The following is a 20,113-nucleotide window of genomic DNA, read 5'->3' as shown; positions in this document are numbered from 1 at the left end:
TATTATAATGAAGACTGCGTTTTTTATTTCTGCCAAATTCCTGTCATCCTCAGTCCTCGAGTGGTTCTCGCTCCCTGGCACGTATGAATGTCCGTTCTGCGTTCTTTTGTTTTGGCGTGTTTGAAAACCGGTGTGGAGACTAGGTCTAGGCGTTACAAACTATTGCGGCCCACGACCTGGAATGCTGTGATCTGAGAATGCACAACTGTTCGTATGTTGTGATGCATCGTTGTTTTACATATGAGAGTTAAAAACACCGTGAATGCTGTTGACAAGTTTTTGAAGGCCGTATATGCTGTGAATACTGTGTCTTTACTTTCGAACAAGTTGACTATGCCCTTGAAATCTTATGAGTCATATGTTACAATTACAATTTGTATCTATGGGGAACTGAAATGTAAAATCTTAATTGCGGTTACCCTCTTCCTTCTTAAGAGTCTGCATCATTTCAGTGTTCTGTCCAAAGAAAATTTCTGTGCCCAATTCATCTTTACGTTACATATCTGACAAGATTAAATTTGCTATAGAAAAAAAAAAATCAGCATTCTGCTCTGAGCTATAATGCTATTTGTATCTCTGTGCTGTGGAGAAGGCATATATTTGTATCGCTGCGTTTTTTGTAAAGACTGTGGTGTGAAAACGCTGCGTTTTTTGAACTGTGGTTACGCTTCGTTTTCATCCACCTACTGCGCGTGCTTGTTGTGGCATGGGTCGTGAAGGCTCTTTAAGAATCATTTGAAATGGCACCGGTTTGTATTTGAGTTAATGCGTGTATAGCAGTGGATATACTGGGTCAGTCCCCTCATTGGAGCTGCGGCCGCTGTTGCATACCACCAGTACGTTCTAAGGGCAGGCGCCTTCAAGGCGTTGGGTCATCCCGGAGCCTGTCCATCACTGCTACTTCACGGTAGAATGAAAGCACCAAGATTCTTATCATTCATTTCTTGTAATTTCCTTTGTTGAGGAGACCCGTGTTCTGTCGGTGGGTTTGAGCTTTGTTGATATAACAGATGAAGTTGGTTTTGATCCGAATGCTTCCACATTGGCACGCCCGGTGGGACACGAACCCACAATCACCAAAAATAATTTAAAGATTTATATGAGTTTGTCTTACAGAGATTTGCTATGATGTATGAATTACGTCTTCCTGTCTCTGCTGCTGGTTAGAGGTGATTGCATGATAATCATTGGGCGCCTCTTTGGATTGAAATGGGTTTAAGAATTTTCTTTAAAGTGTTTTGACAAAGACGCGCTTGGAGCCTGCTTGCACCTGCATTGCAAATAGTGTACTTATTTTGACTTTGGTGCCAGATCGGAAGGGTTTCGTTTTCCTTTAAAATATCTTGGAAGCTACACATGGTCTTGTCCCCTTGAAACTCGTGATATGCAGTGGGACATACCACAGTAAGAATAGAAACCCCTGGACGGCTTAACAGTCTGTTGACCCACCAATAAGCCAACACTCCATTGGCTTTAATTGGATTTTTGATCTGGTGTTCATTGGACCAACTGGTTGGAACAGTTGGAGGGATGACCAGCGTCCGGAGGTCCCGTGGAAGCATTATCATTGTCATTTCTCTGGATTTGAGTTTTTTGGATGAAATTCTATCGCAGAATTCAATTTGGCTATCTACATGCATGTCTGTTTAATTTGATACTATGCACAAGCTTTCGCTTATAGACAAATGGATGTGCCTCGTTGCAGTTGTATTGTTGAATGGTGAATGCAGTATAACTAGAGTTAACGCTGATAGATGATTTGTAAGTCAAATTTTTTATGACTTGGCACATGCTGAAGCAGATTTTAAGAGCAGTATTGAAGCCACCTCGAAGCAGATTTGGTGTTGTCCATGGAACAATTTGAAACAACCTCTGAGTGAAGTGATTCGTGAAGAAGTGATCAGCATTGTGAAGTGAATTTGAAGCATTTTTGAAGACATTTTTGGAAGTCATTTTTTTGCAGTTTCTTGTAGAGATTTTGGAGCAGTTTCTTGTAGAGATTTTGCATGATTTCCATAGCAGCTAGATGCTCTGAAGTTTGAAGTTGAGGATAGCGCTCATCTTCACATTTATATATTTTTTGCATTGGTGATGTTATGCTCCAGTTCATTCTTGAAACGAACTGTGGACTGTTGATTTACCATGTGCCCAATTGTACCAATGTTTATTGTAGCTTGACGAGAAATGTTTATTGTAGTTTAACTTGGTAACATCCAGCTTACTCAGGTCCTGCTCCATCAACCATTTTCGCGACATTGTTGCCACTTGATAAGCCCTTACAATATCTTGTAGTAAGAGTACAATATTATTTTTCTGTTGCTGTTGCCTCAGTTGTGTTTTTTTAAGTGACATTGAAGAAAAATGGCCAGACTTGAAGATGCATTAAAGTTATTGAATATCCTAATTCATTCCACTGTTGATGAGATGGTCAAAGTTAACAAAGAAACTCTCTTTGACATCCAAACCTCTCTGCAAACTGCACATGAGAATATTGAGTTTTTGCAGCTTGAAACAAAGCTACAGCAGGAAGAATTACACCAGTGGAGTCATCATTCTGAACCTGTTTCTGTTCAGAACAATGAAGCAGACTCCAACAGCAAGTCAATAATGTTATAGTTCGTTCAGATAAAGCAGCAAAGTTACATGCAGATGCAGAGGTTCAGTCTGCACTTCCCAAGCCCATCATCAGAGCTTGGGAACAGCTTGTCCACAACAAGCACAGAACTGGTCTTGGATATGACAAGGAATTGTCCTTTCATATTCCAGACTATGCCAAGCCCATTCAGTTTCAGAGTGCTGGTTTCATTAATGACAGTTCACCTGCTCCTTATGACAGTTCAGCTTCAACTGTTCCAGATTCTACCCCTCTTCCACAGCAACAACAAAAACAACAGATCGTGAAATGCCAACATTGTGATAGAGTTGGCCATCTGAAAGATCACTGTTTTGATCTTCATCCATGTGAGCACTGTCATAAAACCAACCATTCTTCACACAGATGCTTCAGAAACAAACGTCCTGCAAGAACAAAGATTCATCTTGGATGGATCGCTTCTTGGCAATGGGCATCAACAGCCAAGAAGATATTCCAAACACATGTCAGAACTTGTTCCAGAGTATTAAACAGTCTTGCAGTTGAGTTTTCTCCATCTTCTCACCTTGTATCTGACAGGGGGGGAAATGATGGTCATCTACAAGCTTCAAAGTCACATCAAGCGAGCCTGAGCTACAACCTGCCACACCAGTTTCAGAGTTGCAGCCAGAGACAAAGATGCCCGTGAACACAGATTGAGAACACTTCCTCTAGCAGAAGACTCCAGCTTCTTGCCAGTTTTGGAAGAGTTCCAGAGTTGTTGGTCATCCTTAAACCATCACAGATTGAGAACACTTCCTCTAGCAGAAGACACCAGCTTCTTGCCAGTTTTGGAAGAGTTCCAGGAATTGCATTAAGCATTCCAGAGTTGTTGGTTATCCTTAAACCATCACAGGTTGAGACTTCCCTTTTCAGGTTGAAGTTTTACCTTTTATGCGGGGTGAGACCTCCCTTTCATGGTTGAAGGTTTCCCTCTTTAAAGCAATAGGATCACTTCCTCTAGCAGAAAACTTCAGTTTCTTGCCAGTTTTGGAAGAGTTCCGAGAACTGCACTAAGCGTTCCAGTGTTGGTGTTCATCCTTAAACCACCGCCCTTTTTTACCAACATTTCATAGAGCACATTCAGCCTAGTGCTGCCATGCATTTTTTGCACATGTTGTATTACAGCTCTCTTCTTGGACTCATACATAACCCTTTGGATTAAGGGGGGGAATGTTGGACACCTAATCCTAAAGGGTTAGCGTGGAATTCGAATGGACAAAAGCAGTCCAAGAGACCTTGGGATCTGAAACCCAAGAGTCACCTATTGTACTATAAATGTGTATCTTATGTTAATAAAAAAATAAATTCACTGATTTATCTTTCATATTGTCTTGCTATCCATGTGTGTTTAACAAAAACATATAGACACTGACATGCATAACAAATGCATATGCAACCAACATGCATTCATGACAAACAAATTCCAACAACAAAATCATCAACTTCTATATGAAAACACAATTGTAACATTGACCACCACTATGCATACATAACAAGCACATATAGAACCTACATGTGTGCATGACAACCACATTCCGTGCATCTAGTCAAAGAGTTGAACCATGCTTTGATACCACTATGTAACCACCTTCCTTACACATTTACCTAAACTAACCAATCCATAGGGGTAAACATGTGATGAATGGTTATTGTGATATGACTCTACTCCCCATGTACAGTTAATTAAGTGGAATCGACACATCGAAAACCAAATTTATCTTTCTCAGGAGCTACATGACCCCTAGTGACTAACCAACCGCTCCAGGTGCCCAACCCCTAAGTTAGCTTTCTTTTTGCTGAGATAGACCCCTAATAGGAGGAAACGAGCTCTTATTAACATATGCAAAATGCATCCATGTTAGGGACTTCCATGTACCACCTGACCATAGATTGGGCTGAATCAAATATTTCTTTCAGCTAATCACCCCCGTGCCATATTCCAAGTATGAATGTGGGACTCACAACAAAACCAATCAAGACTTCCTCAAGCTTTACCATGTATCCTGCCAAGAGATTCCTAAGCACAAAAAATAAACATATTGTTGGGTGTGGAGCCTGATTATCTTTTGTATTCAAAGGTTTCAACCGGATGTATACCCCAGGAAGACTGTACACCCCTCCACGTGGGGGGGGGGCGGTGCGGGGGGGACTTGTCCCCCCCGTGGGGGTTCGGGGGGGTAAATCCCTCTTGGCTAGGGGGTCCGGGGGCCAACGGTCCCCTGGAGCAAAAAATAGGTGTAAAATTGCCTTGTAAAAGTCTAGTAATTTCTAGTCAATCTGGGCCGTTTATTAGGCGGATGATCTGACGGTAGAAGTTATGTTTAATTGAGGGTTTTTTTTCCCTAGAAGGGAACCCCTCACTATATATGAGGGAATTGTATTGCGCCTGTGTAGATCTATATTCTGAGTGAGAAAGAGAGAGGAGATTGAGAGCGAAGAGGGTGTTATAGCGTATCTGTTGTAGGTTGTATCTCTTCAGATTGTTGGATAATATAAAAGGAAGGACTGGTTTTTTCTCCGTGGACGTAGCCCAAACTAGGTGAGCCACATATATCTGTGTCTCTCTTGTTTTATGCGTTTTCTATGTTTATATTTCTGCAATATTTTATGTGTTCCATTGCTCCGTGTATATATTTTCTAACAACTGGTATCAGAGCCGAAGGTCTATTTGGCTAATAAACTCGCAAGAGATAAGGGTTCCTGGTTCGAGTGGGAGCAATGGCAGAAGATGGTAGGTTTAGGGTCGAGAAATTCAATGGCCAAAACTACAGGCTATGGAAGATGCAGATAGAAGTTTATATGTATAAGAGAGATCTGTACCTACCTTTGAGCGGAAAGAAAAAGAAGCTGACGAGTATGACAAACACAAATTGGGATATTCTCGACAGAATGGCACTTGGAACAATACAGCTGTGCCTAGTGGCATCGGTAGCGTTTAATATTTCAAAGGAAACGACAACACAGGGTTTAATGTCAGCATTGGCCAAACTATATGAAAAAACCTCTGTCTCAAATAAGGTATTTCTTATGAAGCATTTATTTAATATGAAGATGTCAGAAGGTGGATCTGTTGCAGATCATTTAAATGATTTTAATACAGTTACAAGTCAGTTAAGTTCTGTAGGGGTAAATTTTGATGATGAAGTTAGGGCTCTGTTATTTCTGTGCTCATTGCCAGAAAGTTGGAATGGTTTAGTTATGGCCATTAGTAACTCTGTCTCTGGATCTAGTACTTTAAGGTTTGATGATGTTGTCGGTGCAATCCTTAGCAAGGAAATGCGATGGAAAAGCTCCAATGAGACATTAGGAAATGCTTTGAGTGCAGAGTCTAGGGGAGGAAAAATGGAAAGAGAAAAGAGCATAGGATATCATAGTAAATCAAGGAAAGGCAGATCCAAGTCTAGATCGGGGATAGTGTGCTAGAAATGTGGGAAGATAGGACACCTGAAGAAAGATTGCAAGTCTCGGAAGGGAAAAGAAGGAGACGCGTAGTAAGAAACTAATCATGAAGCGAATGTAACAAGTGATGTGTTGCAAGATGATTTGATTCTTTCACTAGAAAATATTATTGATGCCTGGGTGGTAGATTTCAGGGGCCTCATTCCATGCCACACCTGATAAGAAACATTTTCATGAGTATGTTCAAGGAGGTTTTGGACAGGTTCGATTGGGTGATGATAAACCCTATAAAATCGTTGGAATGGGTACAATTTTCATAAAACAGCAGAATGGAAATCAATGGCTATTGAAGGAGGTAAGGCATGTTCCAGATCTGAAGAAAAATCTAATTTCAACAGGGCAGTTGGGAGGTGAAGGTTGCGTAAGTACTTTCACAGATAAAACTTGGAAGGTCACTAAAGGATCCCTGGTAATAGCGAAAGGAGAAAAGGTTGGTACATTGTATTTATGCAATGGTATTTCTAATTCTGTTATTGCTTTAACCTCTATAGGAGAAGAGACGGCATTGTGTCATCATAGGCTCGGGCACATGAGTGAGAAGGGGATGCAGATTCCTCACTCAAGAAATTTGTTGCCAGGTTTGAAGCATGTTGAATTAAAATTCTGTGAGAATTGTGTTTATGGAAAACAAAAGAGAGTCACATTCCTTAGATTTGGGAAAGAAAAGAAGAGCGAAAAATTAGAGTTTGTGTATACAGATGTATGGGGACCTGCTCAGGTATCATCTTTTGGTGGCTCTCATTATTATGTTACTTTTATTGATGACACAACCAGAAAAACCTGGATATATTGTATTCAAAATAAATCTGATGTATTTGAAACTTTCAAGAAATGGAAAGCTTTGGTTGAAAATGAGATAGGGAAAAGGTTGAAGTGTCTCAAATCAGATAATGGAGGTGAATATTGCAGCCAAGAGTTTGATAGGTACTATTCAGAGAATGGAATTCGTAGAGAGAAGATAGTTCCAGGAACACCACAAGAAAATGGTGTGTCAGAAAGGATGAATAGGACAATCATGGAGCGTGCAAGGCGCATGAGATTGCATGCAAGATTGCCTTTACAATTTTGGGCAGATACTGTAGATACTACTATTTATCTAATAAACAGAGGGCCTTCAAGATCCTTGGATGGTGGTATTCCAGAGGAGTCATGGATAGGTAAAAAGGTAAACTACTCATTTTTAAATACTTTTGGTTGTGAAGCCTTTATCCACATTAACAAAGAAAATAGAACAAAGCTTGAGGCAAAATCAAAGAAATGTACCTTTATTGGATATGGTGTTAATGATTTTGGTTATCGCCTATATGATTATGAAAATCACAAAATCATTAGGAGCAGAGATGTAATATTCAATGAAAAGGTCTTGTATAAGAATCAGTTGCAGGAAAAGAAACAGGAAAAAGAAAACAGAGAATACACAGTGCATGACGATATCATAGGAAAAGTGATGGTGCCTGAAAATCATAATGATCAACGGCCAGAACAACAACCAAAACAACAACAAGAACTTCAAACACTTGAAGGTGGTGTTAGAAGATCTACCAGGATAAGTAGACCCCCTAAACGATACTCTCCTTCATTATATTATGTGTTGTTGACTGATTCTGGTGAACCAGAATGTTATGAAGAAGCAGTGCAGGTAGAAACCAGGAAGAAGTGGGAGCAAGCCATGAAAGAAGAGATGGACGCCTTAGCACATAACCAGACTTGGGACTTAGTCAGGTTGCCTACAGGTAAAACATCATTGCAGAATAAATGGGTTTACAGGCTAAAGGAAGAAGATGGAGGTAGAGAAAGGTATAAAGCTAGACTTGTGGTGAAAGAGTTTGCACAGAAAAAGGGTATAGACTTTGATGAGATATTTTCTCCTGTTGTTAAAATGACTTCAATCAGAACTATTTTAAGTCTAGTAGCAGTTGAAGATTTGCATCTTGAGCAGTTAGATGTAAAGACAACCATTCTCCATCGGGATTTGGAGGAAGAGATATATATGCAGCAGCCACAAGGATATGAGGTAGAAGGGAAGGAGAAACTAGTGTGGAAGTTGAAAAAGAGCTTGTATGGCTTAAAACAGGCTCCAAGGCAGTGGTATCTAAAATTTGATAGGTTTATGTCTGAACAAGGTTATACAAGATGTCACTCTGATCATTATGTTTATCTCAAAAGGAAAAATGATGACAACTATATTATATTGTTATTGTATGTAGATGACATGCTTGTTGTAGGTCCTAACATGCAGGAAATAAATGTGCTCAAAATGAAATTGGCAAACTCATTTGCAATGACGGATTTGGGTGCTGCAAAACAAATCCTTGGTATGAGAATAACTAGAGATAGGAAGAATCGCATATTAACATTGTCTCAAATTGAGTACATAGAAAAGGTGTTGAAAAGGTTTAATATGCAGAACGCAAAACCAGTTAGCATACCTTTAGCTAGCCATTTCAAATTAAGTAAGGAGGCATGTCCCAAGACTTAGAAAGAAATGGCTCATATGTCTAAATTTCCATATGCATCAACAGTTGGAAGCTTAATGTATGCAATGGTCTGCACAAGGCCTGACATTGCACATGCAGTGGGAGTTGTAAGCAGGTACATGAACAATCCAGGAAAAGAACATTGGATGGTGGTGAAGTGGATTCTCAGGTATTTGAGAGGTACCACAAATCAAGCATTATGCTTTGGTGGCTCAAACATTGCTCTACAAGGACATGCTGATGCAGATTGGCAGGTGATAGAGATAACATGAGGAGCACAACAGGGTATGTGTTTACTGCAGGTGGAACAACTGTCAGTTGGGTTTCAAAAATCCAAAGTGTTGTTGCAATTTCAACAACAGAAGCAGAGTATGTTGCTACTACAGAGGCTAGTAAAGAAATGATTTGGTTACAAAGGTTTCTGGATGAATTGGGCAAGAAGTAGGAGTTGGGTAGGTTATACAGTGATAGCCAGAGTGCCATACATCTTGCAAAGAACTTCACATTTCATTCCAAGGCTAAATATATACAACTCAAGTACCATTTCATACGGTCAGCATTGGAAGATGGACAGTTGAAGTTGGAAAAGATACACACTAGCCAGAATCCTGCAGATATGTTAACAAAAGTTGTAACCAGGGAGAAACTGAGAATCTGCTCAGTTTCAATTGGTCTTGATGAAGAAGATGAGAAAAAACCAGGTCCAAAGTGGAGTCATTGTCTAGCAAATGAGGCAGCGGTGGAGTTGCTATAATCAATCTCCAAGTGAGAGATTGTTGGGTGTGGAGCCTGATTATCTTCTGTATTCAAAGGTTTCAGCCGGATGTATACCCCAGGAAGACTGTACACCCCTCCACGCGTGGGGGATTTGTTCCCCTCGCAGGGGTCCGTGGGGGTAAATCCCCCCCAGCTAGGGGGTCTGGGGGCTACCGATCCCCCGGCGGAGATTTGGGGTCAGTGCCCCTGAAGCTAAAAATAGATGTAAAATTGCCTTGTAAAAGTTTAGTAATTTCTAGTCAATCTGGGCCGTTCATTAGGCGAATGATCTAACGGTAGAAGTTATGTTTAATTTAGGGTTTTTTGCCCTAGAAGGCAACCCCTCACTATATATGAGGGAATTGTATTGCATCTATGTAGATCTATATTCTGAGTGAGAAAGAGAGAGGAGATTGAGAGTGAAGAGGGTGTTACAACAGATCTAATGTAGGTTGTATCTCTTCAGTTTTCTGGATAATATAAAAGGAAGGACTGGTTGTTTCTCCATGGACATAGCCCAAACTGGGTGAACCACGTATATTTGTATCTCTCTTGTTTTATGCGTTTTTTTGGGTTTATATTTCTGCAATATTTTATGTGTTCCATTTCTCTGTAATATATAATTTTCTAACACATACACTATAGGTTTTATTGTACTCCCACCATGTATGAGTCAAGGGATCACTAGGCCCTAAAGAAGCATGATGCCTTCGGATCTCTCCACCTAAACCATGAGGAATTTGTCCGTCTCCACCCTCTAGGCTTTACCGTGTATCCCACCATTATCGGTCAAGGGATTCCTATGCCCAACAAGGGTATTCACCTCTTGGATTTATCATGTATTCCACCATTACCGGTCAAGGGATTATTAGCCCCAATAAGGGTATTCACAACTAGGATTTACCGTGTATCCCACCATTACCAATCAAGGGATTCCTAGGCCTTGTGATATTTCCTGAGACCACCCCACTCAGTTTCGAAACTATTTGACAATCCATCTCAACTAAGTAAAAAACCCCCTGCACACCATGCCTATCCAGACAAGGCAAGGCAAGACCAAAAACCACTATCACACTTGGTAAAACCCATGCCAATGAGAGCAAGAAAACCAAATACACACATGCATGTACCATGCATGAAAAAATAGCAAGGAAATCATACATGGAACTTGATACATATAAGTAATCCCACTATAGCTACTTGATCCAAGCCTTCCTTGCTTGATCTTTCCTTCCCTTTTCTTTCTTTTCCTTCCTTTGCCTTCCTTCCTCCCACGCTAGAGTGATCCAAGAATACTTTAGGTGTGCAAGAGTATGAAAGAGAGAGAGAATAGAGAGAGATCTGCAACACTAAACTGACAAAAGGTAACACTGATGAAAAGCCTCAACCAACAAAAGCCATGAATTGATCCTCAATAGCCTTTTTATCATTGAGGCCTCTAATTTTCTTCATTTTCCTCTATTTTCCTTCAATTTCCTCCTCATACAAATCTGTGACCTTTCATCTCCCTTTTCTCCTAATTTCCTTTATTTCCATAAATAAAATGTCAATTAATGTCTCTTTGCCAATTTCCTTAGCCATAATAAGGTGAAAGTGACACCCACTAGGATGTTTTTTCCAACATTTAGCTTGGAATACATGTCCCATGACCTTGGTATTATTTTTCCTTTATTAACTTTATTACATGCATTTTTAACCTGGGGCGGTTACAAATTTATTATTTACTTACTTCATTGTTTTGTTAAATTATTTAGTCAATCCATGGCTGACAGGACTTAGTTCTTTTTGGGACTTGTCTTGACCCACTAGACTCAATTTCCTATATTCTTCAAAACAAGGATTTTTCCGTTCACGCGTTCGAACTTGTGGATTCAAAACTAACATGTTTGTAAATTGTTATCATAATATTTCTAGCTTTGAATACTTTGAATACTCCTTGTTAGATTCTCTCATAAATACTTCGTGTTTATCTGGCCTTCCATCAATTACAATTTAGTAATATTCTTCAAGAGTACAAGTATCAAGTTTTCCTATAGCTTCCTATGAAGTAAAAACCACTTTTATTTCTATTCAAATGTCTTACAAAATTATAGAATCCTTCACAGTGCAGGGAACCAAATTATTTATTCGATACATCCACCCAAATTTATCAACCCACTATAATTATTAGCAGTCAACAATTTTTTCAATAAAACATTTCATACTTATCCATCCCTTATTATATACCTATATAACGATTTTCTTCCAAAAAGAAAATTATTATTTCATATCAGTCACATAAAAGCACAAGGTCTGCAGAATTTACATAAGTTCTAGAAGGGAATTTCACTTATCTATTTAGTTAAGGATGTTATGGAATTCAATCCGCGCGAACACCTCTATCTAGTACATAAATCCCTTCAAAAATATTTTAGATTAGATTCATTACTTATTAGAGTTATTACCAACGTTACACCGGGTAGGTGGGACCTCATCTCCTTTCGGGACCTGCCATCTACCCTCCTGTAGTGTTTAAGTATAAATTATTATCGAAAACCTGACTATTTGATTAAAGAACTTCTGTTTGTTGAAATGAAACTAATTGATTCCAATACTAACTTATCATGTTGTAGTAGCAATGACTCAAAAATATATAACTCACTTTCATCTATATTAGTCACAGTCACAATTTTTTCTACAAGGCAGGGATTTCCCTTTTTTTTATTACCAGACCTTATATAAAATTACATAAACCTCCATATATATAAGAAATACAGAAAATGCATTCTATATTCTGAAACCAAAAATTAAATACTTTTCTCTCTTACTTCAATTTTTTTTATATTAAACCACTACTTGCAAATAAAGATATCATGTACTATTATCATTTACATTTACAATAAAAACTTTGTTTTGAGAAACAAAAACAACCAAAGTACTTATTTGCTAGGGTTAGGCTCTCAGGGAATTCACAAAAGAGAAAACGACTCCTCCCAACCAATGAGAATGAAAATTAATTCCAATCCTCCCCTAGAGCCAATTTGTTATTCCCATAACAATTGCTTGATAGAGACCTAGCAAGGTCTAGTTGCTTGATAGAGACCTAAGAAGGTTTGTTCAAAGGCATCAAGACTGTATAAGTCCAGCCAAAGAACTCACAAACTCACAAGTTTGTCTTAGGGATTCCACTAGCTCCACCCAACTCATGAATACCCTAAGTGACAGTGTTGTGCCTTCTTTCGACAATGTCCCGTTGCAGGTTCTCAAGGTTGCAGTTTCATTCTCCTCACTTGGACCTCCTCCAACCAAGTATCAAGTCTTCAAGGTTGCCTCAGGTTTTTTTCTCCTCTGCCCCTTTTGGCTCCCTTGTTGCAACTAAGATTATCTATCTCTAAAGAAATGAATAATTGTCTTCTAAATTTTATACTAAGCTTTTCACTTAGCCCGTATTTTACCAAATCTATACCGTAAAAGTAAAATATATATTTATTTTAGTGTATAATTTACCAAATCCAATAAAAATAAATGACATATTTATTTTTCACTAAATGATGTTACACATCAATATATAACGGACCAAATCCAATAAAAATAAATTACATATTTATTTTTTATTTATTTTTCACTGATTGTTGTTACACATCAATATATAACGATAATAATTATTAAGTTTTACTAAAATATATTTATACACTATACTAAACCATATCAAAATATATATATATATATTTTTTTTTTTTTTTTTTTTTTATAAAATAATATAATTATTAATACATTGTATACTATATAATTTTACATGTTAATAATAAATTTTAAATAAATTATTTAATTTAAAATAATTCAAAATATATATAAAAAATATTAATATATACTATTGATTATTTTACTTAAAAATTGTTAATATATAATTTTTATTATTTTTATAATGCAATGTAATTATTAATACATTATATAACATATAATTTTATAAATTAATAAGATTTTAAAAATAAATTCAGGTTGGTTTCTCAGATAGTGACGGACGGACAAATGAGTAGCAACATTAGATCGGGGTCAGAATTGATCATATGGAGTTCCATTGATCATATGGGTTTCTAGACCTCTACATCTCTACATCTACCTGGTGTTGGACATGCACCCATACTTTCTTATATCAAAGGCATACTTTCCTATAAGATTATAATAGTAGTGGGCTGTATTTTTATTCTCCTTGTGTTTTCAGTGCTTTGGGGATTTTGTTGTTGAGTGCCCAATAAATCTAAGAAGAATGAGGAATTCAAGCATATCTACTTTACTATTTTGAAAAATTAATAAAAGTTAGTTAACTTAAAAAGAAATTAAAAGAAATTATTTAAATAATTTAATTTAAATATTAATAATTATAAAAAATAAAATTAATTTATAATAGAAATACATAAAATAAATACGACATTAAATAAATACGACAAAGAAAATATAATATGAATTATCTTGATAAATTAAATATACAAACTTATATTCTTTAAGATAATAATATATAAAAGATTAGTTATATTAATATTATTTTTTTATAATCATAAAATGGTTGTCAATATAATTATACCACAATATAATTATGATTTATTATTTAAATCTAAAATATATTAAATATTTCAAATTATTATTATTAAATATATAAAAATTTAATAAATTTAATTAATATATTATTAGAAATAAAAATATTCCAACGTGAAATATATATAAATATAAATAATAATTTCAGATTTTATGCTTCTATGATTCATGATATAGTATTTAGATATTTTTTGAAGAAATCACATAGAGAACAAATGATCTACGTGTTTCTAATTTAGATCTAGGTTCATGGTGACGACGAGGATGAGGAGCCAAATCAATTGACCAAAATATATAAATCCCAGAGATGCAACAGTAAATTCCCAATGGTTAAATATTTCATTTTTTTTATGAACTTCAAAGGACCAAAATCAAATTAGTTAATTTTGAATTTTAATTTAATTTAGTTATTATATATATATATATATATATATATATATATATATATATATATATATATACTATTATTTTTCTAAGAAACAACATATATCTATATATATTATTTGACTTTTTTTAATATTCTAATATATTTTTTAGGATAAAAAAATAAAAAAATTCAAGATAGAAGAAGGAAAGTAAAGAGGGAAATAACAAAGAGAAGCAATCCATGGGCTACTTAACTTCCATCCATCATCCGTATTAAGAGTTTTACTCATGTTTTTGATTTCAATGACTTCTCTTAATCTTTGGTGATGGAATTGATCAACCCTTGCGAGGACCTTAGAATCATCTAAGAAAATATCGTTCTTCGTTAATTCAACATGTTCGGCTAGAGCAGAAGAGTGGGTCATACAATGTCTAAGGTCCGCTCCGTGTTCGTGAATCCTTTGTGAAATGGAACTACCAGTCTCTCCGATGTAGGGGGTTCCAAAAGAACATAGAATTAAATAAACATGTTTCATGCATTTTGGATCAATAGGGTCTTTGACAGATCTTAAAGAGCTACGAATGGTTTTAAAAGGTCTAAAGGTGAAGCCAATCTTTTTCTTCTTAAGGATTCTAGCAATCTTTTCAGTTTTGCCTTGGATAAAGAGAAGCTGGACATTGGAGGCCACCCCAACCTCTTTTTTAGTTTTAGGTCCCTAACTAGCTTTTAAAAAGGCTCTGAAACCTTGCAACTTATTATAACCATTCTTCTTGAAGACATTAAAGAGATGGCTTTTCTCATCTATCATATGGTCTTCATTTGAAACTCGAATAGCACTAATAGCTAGAGTATTGAGAACACCTAGTTTATTGGCTGGAAAGTGATCAGATTTAGCATGGAGATACTGCTCACTATGGATTTTCTTACAAAACACCTGGTGGGAGAATGAACAATCATCTTTCCTTGAGATGAGAACATTAAGAAAGGGTAAGCTTCCATTAACCTTACATTCCATGGTGAATTTAATGGAATCAGACTAATTATTAAGATGCTCAAAGAAAGAAGTTAACTTTTCCCTACCATGGGGACATAGGTTGAAGGTATCATCAACAAATCTCTTCCACAATTTTGGTTTAAACCGAGCAGAAGCTAAAGTCGTGGATTCAAAGTCTTCCATAAAAAGGTTGCCAACCATAGGAGAGGGGAGAACCCATCGCTACTCTGCATGTCTAATCATAGAATTCACCTTCGAAACTGAATAAGGTTGAGGTCAGGCAAATCTCTACAAGCTTAGAAAAATCCAGATTCGTTATGCAGTTGATAACTTCAATAGCTTCTTTAATCGAGATGTTAGTGTAAAGAGAAACAATATCAAAACTAACCATAAAATCATCAAGATCAAACTTAATATCCTTCAACTCATTAACAAAGGAGAAAGAATCTTTAACAAAGGAACTAGACTTACCTATTAAGGGTTTAAGATTCTGAGCTAAATACTTAGCCAGGAGATACGTAGGCCCACCTATGGTATTGACAATAGGTCTAAGGGGGACCCCTTCCTTATGAATCTTAGGAAGCCCATAGATCCTAGGCGTGAGAGGGTTACTTTCTATAAGCTTGTGACTAATTGAGCTTATAGATTTATTACACATAATAGCCTCTGCAACAGCTTTTGAAACCTTTTTAATGGGGTTCTTATTAAGCTTGCTATAGTTCCCACTGTTGCAAAGGTGATCTAACATTTTCTTCTTGTAATCATCGTTGTCCAAGATCACCACCCCTCCTCCTTTATCAACTTTAAGAACAACAACCTCAGGGTTATTGTTTAAATATTTCAGGGCTTTGAACTCCGCCTTGCTAATATTGCTTTTAGGTGGCATAGCATTCCTTAAAATCACAGAACAATCTTGCCTAATGACATTCTTAATGTGATCAGGCAATTCCTTGATGCCAAATTCAATGGAGGAAAATATCTCCATTGAATTTAAATTCATTTCACTATATCAATTAAAATAATGATTCATAATCATAACTATTATATTTCATAAACTAATATTTAAATTTAATTAATAAATATATAAGAACTTAATATTTACAATAAATTCTTCTTTTTCTAAGAAAGAGGGAGAATTAGTACCATACATATTACATTAAAAAATCGAATTAGAAAAAACAAACATATTTTATAAATATATATTAATATTTAAATTTAATTAATAAATATATAAAAACTTAATATTGACAATAAACTCTTTTTCTAAAATAGAAAGAAATTTAATACCATACATATTACACTAAAATAATAAACATGTTATATATATAGAGATATATTTATCTTACATTTAGATTTGTCAACTTGTAAAAGGAATCAAATATTTGAATGTGCATTAAAAAAAGATTTGCAGATTAAGAGATTTCAACTTGGTACATTTAGAGTTAATATGTATCTATGCAAGTTATGTATGCATTCAATAAGAAATTTGCATATTAAGAAATTTGAACTTGATACATTTAGAGTTAATATGTATCTATGCAAGTTTTGTATGAATCTCATATAGAAGAATAAATTATTTGAAAGTAATTTTTTTTATATAATTAAAACATTTTGTATCATAACCAAGAAAAAAAAAATGTGTAATATATAAAAAATCACCATAAACTAATATGAACTTGAGATTTATTAAGTATTAAAAGACATCAAATCTCTTTGAAATTCAATAGTATATATTTTATAAAAATTAAAATATTATTATTTCTTATTTAAAATAAACTCACCTTTACCAATCCCAAATAAACAGAATTAAAAATTATAAAATCATATTTTCAAATTGTATTAACTTAAATGTCGTTAGAAATAAACAAAGAGCTATTAAATTAGAAAATTATAAAACTAAACTCTTCCTGGTATATATCTGAGTTATAAGAATCTTTACCGCTAAAAGGAAATGATAAAAAGTTTGAAATTAGACCCAAAAAACTTTTCCTTACAGGTCCGTTGTAACAGCATCTTTGCCACTTTGAGAGAAATGATAAAAATCAGCTCCCTCGTACCTATATACCAACCAAGTGCTTACCTTCCGAGGTTGGTATATATATATATATATCAAAAGTCAAGTGATCATATGGCCACTGTCTCGTCATGTTCACGAAGAGATTTATGCCTAGGCCAGGTACTGTCGATATTGCGTCCTATGTATCGTGCGAGGTTGGTATATATATATATATATCAAAAGTCAAGTGATCATATGGCCACTGTCTCGTCATGTTCGCGTTTTTCCTACGAAGAGATTTATGCCTAGGCCAGGTACTTATTATATTTTTCTGTAAAAAGGGAAGTAATTAAAGCGATATTGCGTTTGCCTAAGAAGGAAAGTAATTGAAGCGATATAGGGTTCTCACCATTACATTCCTGTGCTCCAATTAATAGAGGGAATGTTTTTCAACAAGCATAGCAGCCAATTATTATCCGTAACTTCGATTCCAATCAGCACGTACACTGATTGATTGTTGGCTCTTACGACTTGTCCTGACATCTAATTAATTCACAAATTTACATCAAACATCTATATATATCTCGCCTTGTGGAGACCATCATACAAAGTTGTTTAGCACGCAATAGTCCTTTCTTTTTGTTAGGCTGATAGGCCTTCCTATGCATCAACAATTGTCAACACTTTTACCCTCCTCCGTTGGATTAGGTGAGACACTTTCAACCATTGATTTGAAGTGTGACTGCTTTTTCCAAATATCAGTGGAGTTGCTTTACTGTTTTTTCCCATGCTTTTATGTCACTCTTGAAGATATTTTCATTGCTTTTTCCCTGCCAGTTGTTCTGGCTGTTCTTCTTCCCTGGCTTTTGACAAGAATGGGACGGAGCAGTCTCCCATCGATGTGGTGAATAGAAACGCCATATTATCTCCAGACCTCGACACGCTCCACAGAAACTATTACCCTGAAAATGCAATCCTTGTGAACAGGGGTCACGACATCATGGTGAGTAATGCAACCTTTTTTTAAAGCTTCTGCAGAAAGGTTTCGGGTTCGATTCCCTCTTACTCCTATGGCTGTGTTGCATCAGGTGAACTGGGCTGAAGGCGCCTGTAATCTTGAGATACAAGGGAAAAGCTTCACACTGTATCAATGCCATTGGCACCACCCGGCGGAGCACACCATAAATGGAGAGCAGTACAATCTCAAAACCCTCTTTTCCATCTTTGCTACACTAAATTATACTCTGCTATTTAGGCGTTGCTCACAGTTTTGCATTGAAATTACAGGCATCCACTAGAAATCCATCTGGTGCACCAAGCGGAGAACAACGAAATTGCCGTGATTGGAATCATTTACAGGGATGGCCCGTCTGACCCTTTCCTGTCGCAGGTATATTTGTGAAATCTCATTTCACTCTCTCTATATATATAATTATGAAGCGATTATATTGTGCTGACTATGTTGGGGGTATAACGAACAGTTAATGGATGCGATCCACGCCATTGCGCATATGGAACCGCCAGTGGAACCCCTTGGTCCGGTGAATCCGAATGACATAAAATTCGATGGCAGTAGATATTACAGGTACATGGGATCTCTCACCACCCCTGCTTGCACCGAGGGAGTCATTTGGACCGTGATTGACGAGGTATTTCTATGTTCCCCTTCTCGTTATCGCCGAAACACAAATGTGCGTTCATGGGTATCGACCCTGTGACCTGAGACTTTTTGACTAATCTATGTGCAGATAAAGACAGTGTCGGAAGACCAAGTGAGGGCCCTGCAAGCAGCTGTCCAGGATGGAAGTACTGGGTACTCGCTTCTTGTTAATTTATGGCGAAATACAATTAACTGTATAATATTATAGTTTGCGTTATCACTAAAGCTCGGATTTATTAATGTTTACACAGATTTATTATTTCACATATTTATTGTTTTAGAATAGTAAGTTTAAAATTATGCATTTATGTTATTTTAGATAAATATAGTATGATGTTTAATTAAAAATATATATATTCTATAAATTGAAGTGAATTAATATTCAATTTATTGTATTTTGCAGGGTTATGATCAAAATGCTAGACCTATCCAATCCTTAAATGGAAGAGTTGTTGGCATTTACAGTCAAGAATGGATTTCTTCTTGAATTGGAAAAATGTTGTACCTTTATAGGAATAATGTTGTGCCTTATATAGCATAACTATTTCTTAAATTAAGAAAGCATGACAAAGTATAGTTAATATATAGTACATGTAATAGTTTTATTAAATAAGGTAGATTAGGTATATGGGAGGTTGTTATGATTATCATCTTCATATTACTTATAAATAAATATGAAGCTTAAGATAAGTCCTTTTTATGACGTGTGGAAGAGTATTATATTTGAAACTTGGGTTATTGAGTGGTCATTCATCTTTAAACGCCAAGTAAGTGTATTATCTTTATAAGTTAAGTGTATTTTTTATATGAAAATAGCGTTGTATGGTGTTTTACTTTAAATATTTTTATATAATCTAGTCGACCTAAATTATCTAGCAGTGTTTTAAATTCTAAAATATTTAACCATTGGTACGAGAGTATTTTATTTTATTTTATTTTGGTAAGAGAATGTTTTAATTTAATTTAATTTTTATTTTGCAATTTTTTAAAAGAAAAAAGAAGATGGCAACATTTATAAGTTAATATTTGAAAAGATGAATTGAAAAGATGAGTTTCTCTTAAAGAAAAGTATTTATGTTAAAACAAATAACATTAAAATTCAAGATTGAAAGTGATGATATGGTTTATTTATAGTCATTGATTTTATGGCTTTCAATGAAGATATCGTGCATGTATCTTTTGGTAGAGTGCCAAGAT

The 20,113-nt window shown here is 35.7% G+C and overlaps 1 protein-coding gene across 1 annotated transcript; it reads left to right on the top strand.

The window, feature by feature from the left end:
* Positions 1–240: 240 nt before the first annotated feature.
* On the top strand, positions 241–19,327 carry LOC149154681 (alpha carbonic anhydrase 7-like). The gene is made up of 8 exons (XM_089444200.1): positions 241–397; positions 781–907; positions 18,094–18,259; positions 18,345–18,451; positions 18,544–18,646; positions 18,738–18,905; positions 19,005–19,110; positions 19,320–19,327. The coding sequence occupies exons 1-8, from the start codon at positions 241–243 to the stop codon at positions 19,325–19,327; spliced, it is 942 nt and encodes a 313-aa protein (XP_089300326.1).
* The last annotated feature ends 786 nt before the right edge of the window (positions 19,328–20,113 follow it).

The sequence above is a fragment of the Pinus tabuliformis genome, chromosome 9 (genome assembly GCF_031772625.1).
Source record: "Pinus tabuliformis cultivar Carrire ecotype Pingquan chromosome 9, CPIR1, whole genome shotgun sequence".
NCBI classification, from domain to species: domain Eukaryota; kingdom Viridiplantae; phylum Streptophyta; class Pinopsida; order Pinales; family Pinaceae; genus Pinus; species Pinus tabuliformis.
This window is presented reverse-complemented; position numbering and strand designations above follow the sequence as displayed.

Bases quoted from the DNA above. Each gene is read 5' to 3' on its own strand.
- LOC149154681 (XM_089444200.1), top strand. From the start codon at position 241: ATGAGAGTTAAAAACACCGTGAATGCTGTTGACAAGTTTTTGAAGGCC. The intron at 18,260-18,344 runs GTGAGTAATGCA...GTGTTGCATCAG, and splicing joins ACAGGGGTCACGACATCATG to GTGAACTGGGCTGAAGGCGC. The intron at 18,647-18,737 runs GTATATTTGTGA...TATAACGAACAG, and splicing joins CTGACCCTTTCCTGTCGCAG to TTAATGGATGCGATCCACGC.